General features: G+C 32.1%; 2 protein-coding genes across 2 annotated transcripts; both read left to right on the top strand.

Annotated features, from left to right (window-relative positions):
• Positions 1 to 7,316: 7,316 nt before the first annotated feature.
• Positions 7,317 to 11,574, top strand: LOC140805694 (uncharacterized). The gene is made up of 7 exons (XM_073161966.1): positions 7,317 to 7,442; positions 7,826 to 8,016; positions 8,370 to 8,609; positions 9,214 to 9,325; positions 9,420 to 9,594; positions 9,998 to 10,238; positions 11,043 to 11,574. Exons 2-7 carry the CDS (start codon positions 7,833 to 7,835, stop codon positions 11,333 to 11,335), a joined length of 1,245 nt encoding a protein of 414 aa, XP_073018067.1. The 5' UTR covers positions 7,317 to 7,442; positions 7,826 to 7,832; the 3' UTR covers positions 11,336 to 11,574.
• A 3,647-nt stretch (positions 11,575 to 15,221) lies between these two features.
• On the top strand, positions 15,222 to 15,755 carry LOC140805590 (cell wall / vacuolar inhibitor of fructosidase 2-like). Its single transcript, XM_073161852.1, has one exon. The coding sequence runs from the start codon at positions 15,222 to 15,224 to the stop codon at positions 15,753 to 15,755; it is 534 nt and encodes a 177-aa protein (XP_073017953.1).
• The last annotated feature ends 1,264 nt before the right edge of the window (positions 15,756 to 17,019 follow it).

A 17,019-nucleotide genomic window follows, 5' to 3' on the forward strand; every position in this document is an offset into this window, starting at 1 on the left:
AATACAAATTTTTACTATATAACATTAGTACATTATTATTTTAATTTTAATAAAATAATTAAATAAAAAAATTCAAAACACATAACAATGATAATATTTTAATTTAAACATATAATAACAAAGTTTAGCTTAAATATGATAATTGTGTTTCATTAGTTTAAAGATTTAATTTAAGAGTCCAATAATTATTATCTGAATTATTAATAAATCTAAAAAGAATTCAAGTATAATAAATGAAACACACAAAAAATCTCAATTACTCATAAATACTTGGTAAATCTAACATAAAGAATTCAAGTATAATAGAATCCATTTCCATAAATAAATAGTTAGAATAAATAAGATTATCAAGATCTAACAAGAAATCTATAATAAGATCAAAACTTAAGAAGCTCAAACAATATGATAAAAATAACAATAATTAACCATTCAAGAAAATAGAGAAGCATATCAAATGAAGTTGATCTTAGAAATATTGTAGCAGCTTTTTTCCGTCCTTGTTAAAATCAATAATTTTTAACAACATTTAAAATGTAATAATATACTAACGCTCATCATGCATATTTTTTTTTATTTTTGAGATACATTTTCTTTTAATAATGGTATCACAAAATATATTGAAATTATTAAGATATTATTATTTTTTATATTTCATTTTCTAAAAAAAAACCCATTATTTTGAAATATAACATATATTTTTTATATTTAAAATAAATTTATCAGGAAATAAATAATGGAGACAACATTTGCATGATACTACTATCGGTAATAAGTTATTCTTGTACATGAGATAATAACATCTATATGTCCAAATATATATATATATATATATATATATATATATATATATATATATATATATTCTAGAAAAAAAATTCACCATACATTGTACAAACTATATTAAATATAATGCACAAAAAATCACTAAACGGTCGTGTGGGTTTGAGTTGACAATTGGCTCGATTATTAATTTAGGTCAACTCATATCAATCATAACCCAGTCTAACCCAAAAAAAATCCGTGTCAGCTTTTTGGTTTGACCCGAAGCTGAAAACTTTCAACTTTGACCCGATATTATTTGGGACGCCTTGAGTCGGATTGGAGGGTCGGGTTAATTTTTTACACTCCTAATGATATGGCTTTTTATAAATAATTTTAAATAAATAAAAATTTTAAAATTAATGTATATGGTGGAGTTTTGAGAAAATACATGCAAAACTCTACCATTCTAAAAGATTTGATGAATTTTAATTACTTTTGTAGAATTTAAATGTTTATAGGTATTCAATCAACACTTTTATATATTCAATAGAAGTTTAGTGATATTTGAAATAGACATTTCTAGATTTTTAAAAGTCAATTGTATTCATCTTTGACTTTTACAAACTCTATAAAAATTTATGTAATAATCTGAATCTTTATTTGAATAAAGTACTAATTAAGAAATGATTAAAGAGTTGTTAATTAGATATTATCAAGAAATTGATTAATTGAGGATTAGTATGTTGAGATCTATCGAATTTAAAATGGACCATCCAATATAATTTTATCTTATCCCAAGAAATCCAAATAGACGAACGAGATTATGACACGTGACATATTAGGTTGAGTTCGGATCTTCTGCATTTGTATAGATGCCGCCCATAAATAGAATATGATTTTATTTGTTACCTACTATGTTTTCTCTCAACTTTTCTCTCTAGAGTTCTAGCCATATATCTTAGTTTTTCTATATAGTTTCTAGGATAGTTTTGTGTCAAGAAGCTTCAGAGCTATTGTTAACTCAAGAAAGGGCCAGTGAACCGGAACACAGAGATCAAGATGTCATCAGCGAGCTGACGATGGACGGAAGTATAATCCTAAAATTTAAACTATGATTAAAGGATCGTTAAGAAATTTTTTGAATGTTTAGTGATTATGCATCTTTCTTGATAGTGATTTCAGTATGTTGGTATTGTCTAGGTTCAGACGAGTAGACTTTCTGTCAGATTGTTTTAATGAGGTATATGATGTACTGACTGATATATTCAACCGTGGTATACACACTTATATGTTTTATATTTATCTGTTGCATGATACATGTTTTATGGCTTTAACATATTATGCATGACATATCACGTTAGATATGATATCTTTTGATATATATCTCGTTTGTTGGGGATGCTCAGCATTGTTCTATATTGTATACTGTTTGGTGTCGAGAGCTACAGTGTCTGATGGGACCCGCGTGCACTGAGGACCCTGAACATTGTAGGTCAATGACTCATGACGATGTGATAGCCAAAACACGTCTAGACAAATCAGAGACTACATATTTAGGGGTCTTTAGACTGAGTATAATTTTTGTTTGACTTGAACCTTGATATCCGAGCATATTGAATTTCACATGCATCATATCATTTGAATACTCTGTAAATTCTCTATTGGGACGTTTGTTCACTCTCGTCCTTGTTTTTCATCCTTGGAGATCTCTTTCCCGGGCAGGTCTTAGGTTGGATGATTCGTACGACTATAGGCATGTCTAAAAGCATTGGTTTTTTGGTGGTTATCAACTTGAATTTTTATTTAATTTCTCTGTATACGAGATAACGATGGTGTCTTTTCAAGAAGTCTGTATCTTCTTTTTCTTCTGGTTCTTGAGGAATTCAAAGTTTTTTGTAAGAAAAAGCCGCAATGTGGTCATTGGGAGGTAACCACTAGACGGAGAAATGTCTAACGGTGACAAGTGCTTGTTTCAATTGTGGTTGTTTTTGTAACATGAACAGAAATTGCCTAACTCGGAGGATCATAGTAGATGCAGAGGCTCCATGGTAGGATCTTACAATGGAAAATAGTCTGAGGCCTTTGTGCAGCATAAAGGTTTTCCCGCTTAAGGTTCCCGTCGTGGAGGGAAATTGCAAGGATCTCAGCAACGCCCACGAGTCCAAGGCAAGTGTTTGCCCTAAACCAAGAGCAGAAGAAGAAAAACAAAAAAAGTCGTTGCAGGTAATTTATTTTTACGTGGTATTCCTGCATATGTATTAACTGACTTGGAGCATCACATTTATTCATAACATCAATGTTTACTAAGAATTATAAACTACGCTAGGTGAAAATTATTATATGTTTTAATGTTGGTGTCTACATCTATGAGACAATAGGTTTTAGTTAAGCGATTAATAGTAGAATGCTTGTTAGAGTTAGAAGGAAAATATTTGTATGTCGATTCGATGTTATTTTCTAAGGAAGATTTTGATTGTACTATAAAAATTGACCCATTGACTAAGTATAGAGCGAATGTATATTGTTATTAACGTCTCATTCAATTTCATACAAAAGTATATGAGAATTGGTTCTTCTAAGGTAAGGGAGCTCAACCTCTAATGTCAGTAGTGTCTGCTGTAAATGCACGCAGCGAAAGGACATGAATGATACCTCATATATTCTGTATATGTATCGAAATATGCAATCTATGTGAAGAACATCGAAAGATTTAATCTACGTTAAGAACTTTCCAATTATCGATGAATTTTCTGATGTTTTATTTCTTGATTTCCTATGGAGAGAGAAGTGGAATTTGAGATAAAATTGGTACCGGGAACCTCACATATCTCCAAAGCTTCTTATAGATTGGCACCACTAGAGATGAAAGATTTGAAACAACAATTACAAGATCTTTTTGATAAGGGACACATTAAACCCAGTGTGTCTCCTTAAAGAGCATCGATATTGTTCGTTAAGAAGAAATATGAGTCTATGCGGCTTTGCATAAATTATCGGTATTTGAACCAGGATACAATCAAGAATAAATAGTCATTCACCACAGATCGATGCCTTGTCTGATCAATTTCAAGGACTTCAATGCACTCGAAGATCGATTTATGGTCTGGATATCATCAGCTTCTAGTTTATTATCAACGTGATATCCCTAAGACTGCATTTCGAGCAAAGTATGAGTATTACGAGTTTTTAGTGATTCCGTTTTGTTTGACGAATGCTCCAGCAGTGTTTATGGATTTGATGAACCGAGCATTCTATGAGTATCTTGAAAAGTTCGTCATTGTGTTTATTAACGACATAGTGATATACTTTCGTAGTCTTAATTAAGAATTATGTTACTAACATTGATGAATCACCAACTGTATACTAAGTTGAGCAAGTGCGAGTTTTGGCTCGACAAATTTTCTTCTTGGAACATGTCATATCCAAATATGGGATAATAATGTATCCTAGCAACATCGAAGCAGTGTTGAGTTGGGCACGATTGGAATCAGCTCAAGATATAAGAAGTTTTCTAGGTTTGGTAGGTTATTATGTGATATTGCCAAGCCATTGACATAACTTACATGCAAAAATGTGCATTTCTAGTGGACACATTATTGTGTAAATTGTTTCAATGAACTGCGCAAAGTTTAACAACTGCACACGTTTTAGCTTTGTTATCTGAATTAAGAGGGTACATTGTGTACACTTATGTACCACTTCAAGGACTTGATGTGTTTTAACCCAGCACGATCATGTGATTGCATATGCATATAGACAGTTGAAGAAGCACGATGATAATTTGACAGTGATTGTGTTTGCTTTGAAGATTTGATGACATTATCTCCAAGGAGAGAGATTTGAGATTTTTAAGGATCATGAGAACTTGAAGTATATCTTTACTCAAGTAGAGTTAAATATCAACCAAAGAATATGAATGAATTTGTTAAAGGATTATGATTGCCAAATAAAGTACCATATGTGATTAACGAATCTCACAACTGACGTTCTGAGTTACAAGGTGAGATTATCTGCAATTCAAACAAGTCTCATCCCAAGTGTAATACAACATTGTTGTTTTATGATATCAATTCCATCATAAAAAAAGAATGAAAAAAGTTCAAGTATCGAGAATTTTATCTGAACCAAAATTGTATTCCAGAATAAAAAAAGCTCAATTTTTTGACCCGTCGTTGAAAAGTTAACAAGGTTAGCCAACAGAGACATCACATCCGACTTTACGTTTCAAATAGATGGAACCTTGTGTTTATCAGGGAGAATCGTAATTCCAGAAGATTTTGATTTGAGAAATGAGATTTTATCTCAAACCCATATGAGTAAGTTGAGTATCCACATTAAAAGCATGAAATGTATAAGGATTTGAAGACCAGATTTTGGTGGAAAGGTACGAAGATAAGTGTTTATAAGTTTGTAGCCAAGTATTTGGTTTATCAACAAGTGAAAGCTGAACATTCATAACCAGGAAGATTACTTCGGAATCTTCCTATCCCTAAATAAAAGTAGGAGCATGTGACGATGAATTTTATCTCTGACTTGCAGTTTTCTTTCAAGAATTGTGGTGTCATTTGGGTAGTTGTAGACCAACTGACTAAGTCAACACATTTCTTTCTGTATAGTCAAGAATATAGTTTCGATCATATGACAAGACTATACATCCACTAGATACTTAAATATCATGGTGTGCCAACAAGTTTACTTAGTGACATAGACTCGTTCTTTACCTCAAGGTTCTGGGGAACTTTTAAAAGAGCTTTGGAACGATATTGAGTTTTAGTACTACCTATCATCTAATGACTGATGGTCAGTCTGAGAGGACTATTCAGACATTTGAGGACATGCTACATGCTTGTGCTATGGATTCTGGACCAACATTGCATGATCATCAACAGCTTGTGAAGTTTGCGTAAATAACATAACATCGGTATGGCTCCGTTTGAAGCATTTTATGGTAGACGTTGTCGTACTCCATTGTTTTGGGACAAATAGGAGAACAACAAGTGAACGGACCTGAATTAGTGCAACAAGCGGTTGCACAAGATCATCAAGTGAGTTACGCGAATACCAAGTGTAAACCCCTACAGTTTTAGCTAGGAAATAAGTATTTCTTAAAATTTCACCATTTTCAGAGGGTGATGAGATTTGGACTTAAGGTAAAATACGCGAACACCATGTAATATGTTGAAAATATAGCGTATCGATTGACTTTACCATCGTATCTGTCCAGCATTCATAATGTCTTTCACGTATCATTACTACGAAGGTATGTAGCAGATGAATCTCACATTCTTAACCCGACTTATGCTCAATTTGAATAAGACTTGACTTATGTCGACCAGCTGCTCTCAATTCTGGGTATGAAATAGAGGAAGCTTATAAACAAGACCATTCCACTTGTTATAGTGAAATAACAATGCCAAGATACCACAGATGTGACTTGAAAGTGAGAGAGCTACGTGCACTCAGAGTATTGACATTTGTTTTGAGCTGTATCATTATAATCATGTATTATATGTTATTCAGTTGTATCTGTACTTCAGTTCTGATTTCGATGACGAATTCTCTGTAAGGAAGATATGATATAATGACGTGAATATTTATTTGAATGAAGTACTAATTAAGACATGATTAAAGAGTTGTAATTTAAGTATTATTAATGAATTGATTAATTGATGATCAACATGTTTAGATCCACCAAATTTAAAATGGACCACCCAAATCTGTAAAATTCTGTGAAACTCAATAAAAATATGTCAAATCCCCATATTAGTCTATCATTATAAAAATTAATAAAAATATTTAAATATCTTGATTGTATTTATCTCATTTAAAATCTAAATAATATACTTACTTTTTTCACCTTTTTTTTATTCTTATACTTATTAGAAGGTATAAAATATTTTATATACATTTTATAAAGATGCTACCACAAAATATCAATGCACACCAAACTAAAAGTAATATAGATTTGATCAACAATAAAGCATTGGTTTCTTGATCTAGAACCATTCAATCTAAAAGTTAGGAGCTCTCAACCTTCCATCCCATCACAATTTTTGATATTAAAGCACACTTGCCATAAGTTAGACCGTATTAGTTGATATTGTACCGGCTTAATTTATAATTAATACATTTTATATGTTATGGTACCATTCAATTAATGAGAATTGAACACACAAAAAAAACACATTATGTAAAATTAGGATTGAAAATTATTAAAGAAGATGTTTTTATTCGAATATACTTTGTCAATGTTCCAGATTGAATATGATATTGCTATGATGGCTTATTATGCTGACCATATTTTAGAATACAACTTGAAGTAGTTGACTTAATTTATTTAAATTTATATTATAAATTATTATAAATTTTTAAATAGAATATTATAGATTGTTATAGCAAGCATATGAATATGATATTTATTTCTATATTGAATTTTTTTAAAAAAATATTTAATCAATGGAAAACAATTGCACCAAAAACAACAGGACTCTCGTGAACATCAAGATTCCCTATAGGGGCCAATTGTAAATTAACAAAACACCAGGGTGCAATGTGGAATTATGACGTGTGCTCCAGAAGCGCCCAATTTGACTATTTATTTTACTTTCATGTATTATTCTCCTCTGCAGATTACACGCAATTTTTGATTATCTCCTGTAATTCATCCTTTCGCAAATCAGGTAAGAATCCATACCCTGTACATCAGTTAGCCTCGATTATCTTTTCAACTCCCAGAAGTAGGATTTTATTCGAAAATTTTGTTTAGGGCTCTTGATGATTCTCGATCTAGGGGTTGTCCTTCGATTCTTGAGATGTTTGATGATATTTGTAAGATTTTTTTATGATTTAGGAAATTCTCGATTTTGGAATTATTTTCCGACAACACTGGATGTTTGGTGTCGACGAGAACAATTGTTTTGGGTTTTTGGTGTTTCTCAATTTTATTTTGATGATGGCTAATTTATACATATCCGAGGTTGCCCATTAGTTTAATTTGTTATTTTTTGGGTTTGGATCGTTTGGCGTGATTAATTTTTTTAATTGATCGGTTATGTTTTTGCAGAAGAAAGATGTGGGCAGCTTCATGCTTGGCATCATGCTGTGCGGCATGTGCCTGTGATGCGTGCCGTACGGTTGTGTCGGGGATCAGTCGACGCTCAGCTCGTATTGCATACTGTGGTCTTTTTGCGCTTTCACTGATCGTTTCTTGGATACTTAGAGAGGTCGCCGCTCCACTTATGGAGAAGATGCCCTGTATGTTTTTATGTCCATTTTCTTGTATTTTTGCAAATCAAGCATGAAGAACTTAACCTAATATTTGTACCAGAGTATTGTGTTTTTGTTGCTTTAGGTGAAGTCCTGAAGGAACAAAATTTGAATTTTTGTTACCTTGTGTTCTAGCTAATTACCGATATCATCTTAGATTTATACAGTTGAATTACCCATTTATGATTTGAATTATAGATTTCCAATAATTAAGTAAAATGCACCTTTAAAGTCATCGAGGAACGTAAATTCTCCATGCCATCATTAACTTTCTAAGTTGAGTGAATTTATTTTCGCTGGCTGACTGATAAAGCTGATCACATCATTGATAATTTATGAAGGGATCAATCATTTTCACTCAACACCAGACAGAGAGTGGTTTGAAACAGATGCTGTGTTGCGAGTGAGCCTGGGAAACTTCTTGTTTTTCACGATCTTTGCTATTTTTATGATTGGTGTGAAGAATCAGAAGGACCCTCGTGACAGTTTGCATCATGGAGGTTGGATGATGAAAGTCATTTGCTGGTGCATTTTGGTGATATTAATGTTTTTTCTTCCTAATGGAATCATCAGCTTCTATGGTAAGCACGAGTCTCTGGAATTTATGCTATTAAATGAGCTTTCTTCTACTTCTTGCGTCCTTTTTATATTGATGACTCTCTCTCCATCATTAAGGTAATTTAAAACAAGATAATATATCATGTTTGCTATGCAATGATAACTAAAATTCCTATGCTGCCAGAAGGAAATCTTTAAAACTATATTGACATGAGTTTGTCATGAGCCTCCATTGCACCAATATGGAAAGTTCAAGCTCCAAAGTGTTATTCTGCTATAATCATTTGTAGGATTTGTTGTTATCTTATCATTTATTTAAGTTGTAAATAAATAGGATTATTCCATAGTTAGAACGATCTTTTATTTATATTAAGATATAATTTTTTTATTTGAATCAATGTATGCTATTATAAATAGAGTGTGATTCTATTGATAAAATTATCAGGAAAATTATTCACAATATTGTGTTACGAAAGCTAAGGTTCTCTCCCAACGAGCCTTTAACCAAAAGATCGTGAGGTTCTCTCAAAATGAGCCTCGAAACTCTATCCAAATACATTGATCATCCCATAACATGTTCCAAATATGGGACCATAACAGATTTCAACTTTTGTCTTGTCAATGCAGAGTCATCTTCAAAATTTGGCTCGGGACTGTTCCTTCTAGTTCAAGTGGTTCTTCTGCTGGATTTTATTCATGGATGGAATGAGAAATGGGTTGGGTACAACGAGCAGTTCTGGTGAGTCTTAAATTCGTCAGATTTATTCTTTAGCCCTTTGAGAACTTAATCCATCATTCTCACTCTCATGCACACATACACACAATTTTTGCAGGTATATGGCTTTGCTTGTGATTTCTCTTGTATGCTACGTGGCAACCTTTTCATTCTCTGGACTACTCTTCTATCTGTTTACCCCATCTGGGCATGATTGTGGACTCAACACATTCTTTATTGTGATGACTTTAATTTTCGTGTTTGTGTTTGCTATTGTCACGCTGCACCCGGCGGTGAGTTCTTAAAACTCTTCTCTTTTTTAGAAATGGACTCGCTCAATATCTCCTGCTCACAAGATCTGAAAGTTTCTTTTGGTAGATTTCTTGAGCCCTGGAGTCTTTGTGCTGCTGACTGCGGTTGTTTACTTCCTATAGATTTTCTTTCTACAAAATTAAATATAAAACAAGTGCTCGTTTGACAATGGCTTGATCCTGAGGGTTCTCCCAGGCACATGGCTCAGAGCCAGGCGTGCACTTTTGACAACTCTGTTCATATACATGAGTTATGAATGTTTTTTTACTTGGCGAACTAACCCAACAATTATCCTTGTTTTCTGGCTTTTGTTGCTACTCGTTCATGCCATTTTCTCCACTGCATGACAATCTTTGAATTTCAACGTATATCATAAATATACAGGTAAGTGGAAGCATTTTGCCATCTTCAGTTATATCTTTGTACTGCATGTACCTCTGCTACAGTGGGATGGCCAGTGAACCCAGAGATTATGAATGCAATGGTCTTCACAAGCATTCTAAAGCAGTTTCCACTAGCAGTCTTGCTCTAGGTTTGCTTACAACTGTACTGTCTGTTGTTTACTCGGCTGTTCGTGCTGGATCTTCAACAACCTTGCTTTCCCCTCCGAGCTCGCCCCGAGCTGGTCAGTTGTTTCCTTTTTTCTTTCTTTGTTTTTTGTGTGATTTTCACTGAACCAAGCTTTATCATAACAAATGCTTATTATTCCTACGGATGATAACCTAGCTTAAATATATAATGGTGAGATATGCTCGTCTCGATAGTGTAGATCCAAATTGGGGTTTCAATTTGTTTCTTTGAAATATTGGGGGGAAGGATGTCTTATCCATTTAATCTTCTGTTGAGAGTAGTTAGAAGGATGTGTCATACTTCGATTGTAAATATTAAAATAATTAGAATGAACTTAAAGAATGATATTCACAACCACATCGGACTGATTGAATCTCTTTGATTGGAAGAAAGTATAACTTCTTTGTAACAATTCTTGGAGTTGTGGAGAGAGGAGTCTAAGTTTCATGCTTTAAGTGGAATCTCCGTTCTGCATTTAACTGGAAATATCAACATTTTGTTTTGAATCAATACGACATCTTAAGCTAGAGGATTATAGTGGTCTCTATGTTCAAAACCCTTTGGAATATACTCTCTTAAATATCAATATTTTTTCATCAATTTCATAGAATATTTCTTCCCATTGAACAATGATATGATATATTAAACTATTTTATTTAAATACTGACATTCAAGAAATTAAATCACTTTTCCAAAAAAGAAAGAAAATAATAAACACCAATGTCAATCTTAGGATCTTCAATCCAGAGATTATGAATGCAATGGTCTCGAACTGCATTATTAATGCTGGTATTTAATTAAACAACATCTGATTTTTTTCTGCTTTTTGCCTGGCAAATGTATGACTTGCAATTGAAAGGTTCTGGAAAGCCATTGTTACCTCTGGACAAGGCCGATGAGCATCACGAGGAGAAAGAAAAGTCGAAGCCAGTCACATATTCTTATTCCTTCTTCCACTTGATATTCTCTTTGGCTAGCATGTATTCAGCCATGCTGCTCACAGGTTGGTCAACCTCAGTAGGAGAGAGCGGGAAGTTGGTAGATGTTGGCTGGCCTTCTGTCTGGGTCCGAATCGTGACTGGATGGGCTACTGCTGCTTTATTTATTTGGTCTCTCGTGGCACCGATTATCTTTCCAGACAGGGAATTCTGATTATCCCTTGTTTTTTTTTAACTCAGTTTAATGTTTGTTTTGATTGTACCGCCTGAACGCTTGGCTTTGACTCGACGTATTCGAATGTGTAACTAGACAAACTTGTGTTGCCGGTGAATTCCAGAAGATGATGTGTGGATTACTGGATTTCTACTTATAAGGTATACATTGCTTTCATGTATATGCAAAATGTTTGTGGAAGTATCCATTTCATGAGCTCAAGTTTTGCTTTATTTTTTTTATGGATTTATGAAGTTAATAATTTCAAATGCATAATAAAAAAATTATTGGTTTGTTTTGATAAATCGAGGTGACAATTGATTTCAAATATCTAATTAGTTATTTTTTGAGTCATTGTGATAAAATTTTAACATATCTCAATACGAAATCATTTCAAATATTTTAATTACTCTTAGTTAATTATGGTTCATTATTGTCAGAATTGATGGATTTAAATGGATGATGAATTTAATTTAATGGATGAATTTCAAATATATTTACTATTGATATTGCATAATTGTATATAAAATGGATTTGAAATTTACTTCAACTTTGTGTATCGAACAAGGCAAGCAGTGTTTGAATTGAAAAAATGATTATAAATGATTTAACGTTAGAATGAATTTAAAATCTATTATAATGACTCAAAGACAAGACATATCAAAATGAGTTAGATTCATCAGAGTGGCTCGGAGTAGCACATAAAATAGGTGGATTGAGTTGAGAATATCCCGACAATCCAAAATGCGGAGCCAGTTTTCCCCGCCCCACCTAATGGATGGTTGTGACGGGTTATGAGTCAAACCACCCGACTAGTTCGTTTTGACAGTGCTATATAAAAAAACAAATTAGTTGAGATTTGAAATATATTATCGAATGAATTTACTTAAAAAAATTCAGTTGATTTGTTATTAATTATTAGCTTCAAATTCATAAATCCAAATGCAATATCGATTAATGAATTTCAAAAACCATTGATTTCAAATGTATTTTTGTATTTTTAGATAAACAAGACCATAAACTTCAAATTAACATCTTGGATATTTATTTAATTATGATGAATTTCAAATTCACTCAATAATGAATTCATTTGAAATCCATTATACTTTGTGTAAATAAATAAGATATGAATTTAAGACTTAATATATTATTTCATTGTTAACGATAAAATTATAATTGAAATCAATGAATTTTAAATGCATCCAACCTTACGCAATCACGTATAATTTTAAAATAAATATATTTTAAATTCATCATCGATAAAATTAATACACTATACGCAGTGCATGGGATGATATGATTTGGGTTTTGTAATCATTCCGAAATGGTGATTTGAGGGGAAAAAAGAAAGTGAAAATGAATTTGCGAAGGACCAACATGGCTATCATCCATGCTATCTTAGTTGTAATCCTGATCTAAGAACAAAAAAGATCAGGAAAATTGAAATATGACAAGGGTATTTTGGTCATTATCTGGAGGAATACAAAATAATTCTTGTATATTAGCTAAAAAAAATTTATCCAAACAATATATATTTCATCACACAACATTAATTATCCACCTATACAATTTTTATTTAATTATCTCATTCATCAAACCAAGCGACATCTATGTCAATTATCCAAGCATGACCTGATATATTTGAAGACCCAAGCGAAGATAATAATAACTTAAAACTCTAGAAACGTGCTTCCTTTAAATCCAAGAATGCCTAGTCCAAACAAAACAAACAAACATACATACAGCCCATCAAGCTTCATTTCGAAAATTTTTGAAGTACAATTTGACCATCATTAACAACCACTATGACTTTTATAATCTGAATTTTGAACCATCCTTTGAATCAGTCATGTAGGCAAAAACTTGTGTGAGACGGTCCTCACGGGTCGTATTCGTGAGACAGATATCTTATTTGGGTCATCCATGAAAAAGTATTACTTTTATGTATGCTAAGAGTATTATTTTTTATTGTGAATATGGGTAGGGTTGACCCATCTCACATATTAAGATTCGTGAGACGGTCTCACATGAGAACCACTCTAGCATGTAATATCCAAATAATGGGTGTCTAAAGCCATTAAGATGAGATTATTACAGGCTGAAAATCCTTCAAGATCTCTCCCAATTCTAGCCTATAAGTATCACCTCAAAGCTGAAGGAAATCATATCAAACACAAAAGATTTATCCCCCTATTTTCGAGTTTCCTTACGACAACATATGTGAGCAAGAGTGCCGCAAATTCTGAGTAAAAATTTGTCCAAATCAGGTAGGAAGGTGCTATCCATTCTCTAAAGCTGATTTCTGCCCATCTTCGAGCAACAATTTCCAAGCAAACTTCTGTTCACTTCAAGAAAAGAAAGACAACTACTTTCGAGTTCTCAAAGAAGAATTGTTGTACTTCGAAGAACTTTATCAAATTTAGCTACCTTTCCAACATCTTTGTTCATATTATTCTCAACTTAAGATCAGGTATGTGTGTGTATTTTAAAATAATGATGTTTTTTTTAAAAAAACTCAACCGTACAATACTTGTTTAATATAATTTGATTCGTATAAGTTTTGTTCCACATGATTCATCTGTTATACTATAAAATCTTGGAAACACACTGTTCTAATTCAAATTAAAATTGGTAAGGAAATTTCCGAAATATGATAAGATAAGGTCCTGATGCGGTATGTTATAATAACAGATATATGATATCGTCCCCTTAGATGAGTAATAATTAGAGGTTGATCAGTATGTAATGGATAAAGAGTTGAATAATAGTCCCTTGTTTTCATATGTTTTGTTTCGAATTTTGTTTGTCCTATGTCTTGATTCATGTTGTGATATATTATGTGATATTTCACATTTGAACTAATATTATATGTATATTTCAATTTGTGTACGATTGCCTCTACATGCCGAGTGTTTCTCTAAACATTCACCCCCTACTTCCCTCCCTAGATAAGGGTGAAGATCAATTAGAAGATGATGAACAACACATATTTTGGAGTTGGTGATCAAGTTCGAGATATGAAATTTCAAGCATCAATTTTAGTTTTATTTTTCATTACATTATCGCTTCTGCATTTATGTTAAGCACTATAAAAACAGTTTTGATTTATGTAATAAACCGATATTTGGCTATTTTATGCACTACGCGACTTGTTGTTTCGTGATTTTAAATTGTTAAACAATGTCGATGACGCGTCTCGGTTTCGGAGCGTGACAACACATTATATCAATTTAAAAACACCTAAAATTTATGTTACTTGTCGATCAATTTGACTTGGATTAAACTAATTTCACACCATTACGCAGTTATATAAATATAAAAAAATTATTTACCACAAGGAACTAGTTATTCTGTCATGAAGACTTGTCTTTCTCATACAAATTTGAAATTTTAATTAATGATAGAATTACTTATATGGTCGTCCCTAATTAACAATAGACTTAAATGTCGTTAAGATTTTAAAAATAAAATTTCATTATTTCAAGAAATAACAACAGAAATTATGTCAATCGCTAGTTCCTTTGCTAATTGCCAGATTAATTTTTATGCAAAAGCTAGTTCTGTTGGTAAATTAAACACCAGTACTGTAGTCAAAAAAATTCGAAGAAAATCTAATTATTTACTATATTAACATTATTAATTCAATTTCAAATTTGTGAAATCTATTATTGAATGGCTCAAACAGTCAAACTAATTAGTAATATATACTAAATATCTATTGCTTGTAGAATTCAATGGTCAGTCAGAATTCTGCAAAATTTTCAAGTAAAAAATTAATTATTCAAACAGAGTTCCTACTATATATTTATCCCTCCATCACCAAAAAAAAAAAAAAAAGGAAAAAAAAACAACAACTCCAATTATTCCCAACAAGAAATTTTTACAAATGAGGTCTTTATTTCCTCCATCCTTCTGGGCACTGATGGTTTTTCATTTTCTTCTGCTTCAGCATTCGTCAGGCGACACTCAAGGATTGATCAGGAAAATTTGTCAAGGAACGGATGATTTCAAGTATTGTGTGGACGTTTTCAACAAGAACTTATACTCGCCAACTTTAGATATTAAAGGACTGTGCCAGATCGCTATCACCCAGACGCTGTCATATGCTACAGATACTCGTATTTTCATATCTAGAGTAAAGCAAGAGCAGAAGAACACGACCACAAAAAATCTTTTGGTCATTTGTGAGGAAGGATACGGGTTGTTGGGGGGTGAATTTGTGGATGCAAACTTGGCATTTGGTCGAGGAGATTATAGAAACATGTTGTTTTATGAGGATAAATGTGACAGATTTGTGAGTGATTGTCAATTTGTTATAGGGTCGAGAGTGTCTAACTTGGATGTAATGAATGCACGTATGAGGGTTTTGGTTCGTATGTCACAAGTTAGCGGCGAGCTTATTACCGGCGGCCGCCGATAGCCATGCGTTGGATAAAACAATGATGCATAATCTTATAATTCGTACAAAAACACAAGCGTCATGATGTAATTTTGATACACTGATAACACACAAGAATTGCGATTTCTTTATCAGTTTTCGTGAATTAAGAATTATCGAACTTATCCACCGAATCTTACATAAAGGATTCAATATCATAAGTACCAATATTAATCCATTGATTTTGAGTGATACCACATTTATCATAATTATTTCGTGATTTAGTTACGGCAAAAACTTGTGTGAGACGGTCTCACGGGTCCATGAAAAAATATTACTTGTTATGCTAAGAATATTACTTTTTATTGTGAATATCGATAGTATTGACCCAACTCATAGAGTGTGCCATCCACTAGTTTTTAATGAATTTCCAAAGAAGATAGTCTTAAAGTAATTGTTTTTTGTATCTAAAACTAATAAAATTTACTTTCTTAAAATGCCCCTTCTCTATAATATTTTTAACTTTGATGATAAAATAAAGCACAATATAATAAAAGTTTGATAGGAAAAAAAAATCTGATATATATAGTTACACTTTGCACAAAAATATATTCAGTATAAAACTATATTACACTTTATTTTAAAATTGATAATAAATAAATATTATATCAAGTGCAAAAAATCAGTGGAAAAGTATCGAAAGATTTCAACATGATATTTATTAGGTTCGTGGTATTAATATTTTGATATGTCGTTAACAAAATTGAGTTTCATGCAAGTATCATCGGATCTAGGAATTTTGACAAACGTAGAATGTCTTATTCAATAACATAAAATACGTACATCAAAATAAATAATAAAAAAATACACGCCTGAAATTTACTCGATACAAAACACGGTTACACTAGGTGGATTATTCTTTCACCAAAAAATAAATGTTAATAAAATCGATTTATAATATATATTTTAACTTCAATTCAAATGATTTGGAACCTGTCTATACGGTACCCCGGTGTATGTGTTACGTGCTTGTACATTATATTTTTTTGTAATGAAAAACAAAACAAAAAGGTAAAATGATTTTATGAGACGGATCTTTTATTTGGGTCACCTATGAAAAAGTATCACTTTTTATGCTAAGAGTAATACTTTTTATTGTGAATATGGGTAGTGTTGACTCGTCTCACAGATTATGATCCGTGAGACGGTGTCACATGAGACTCACTCTAGATGTTTTAATCGTCGGCACAAATTTTATTTTTATTTAGTTGCATTATATTTGCAGAATTATTAAATATTTAACGTT

This window comes from Primulina eburnea, chromosome 11, assembly GCF_022965805.1.
Source record: "Primulina eburnea isolate SZY01 chromosome 11, ASM2296580v1, whole genome shotgun sequence".
Lineage (NCBI taxonomy): Eukaryota > Viridiplantae > Streptophyta > Magnoliopsida > Lamiales > Gesneriaceae > Primulina > Primulina eburnea.

Excerpts from the sequence above, each read along its gene's own strand:
- LOC140805694 (XM_073161966.1), top strand. The coding sequence starts at position 7,833 with ATGTGGGCAGCTTCATGCTTGGCATCATGCTGTGCGGCATGTGCCTGT. Across the intron at positions 9,326-9,419 it reads GGGTACAACGAGCAGTTCTG|GTATATGGCTTTGCTTGTGA; the intron begins GTGAGTCTTAAA and ends CAATTTTTGCAG. Across the intron at positions 10,239-11,042 it reads TCCGAGCTCGCCCCGAGCTG|GTTCTGGAAAGCCATTGTTA; the intron begins GTCAGTTGTTTC and ends TGCAATTGAAAG.
- LOC140805590 (XM_073161852.1), top strand. The coding sequence starts at position 15,222 with ATGAGGTCTTTATTTCCTCCATCCTTCTGGGCACTGATGGTTTTTCAT.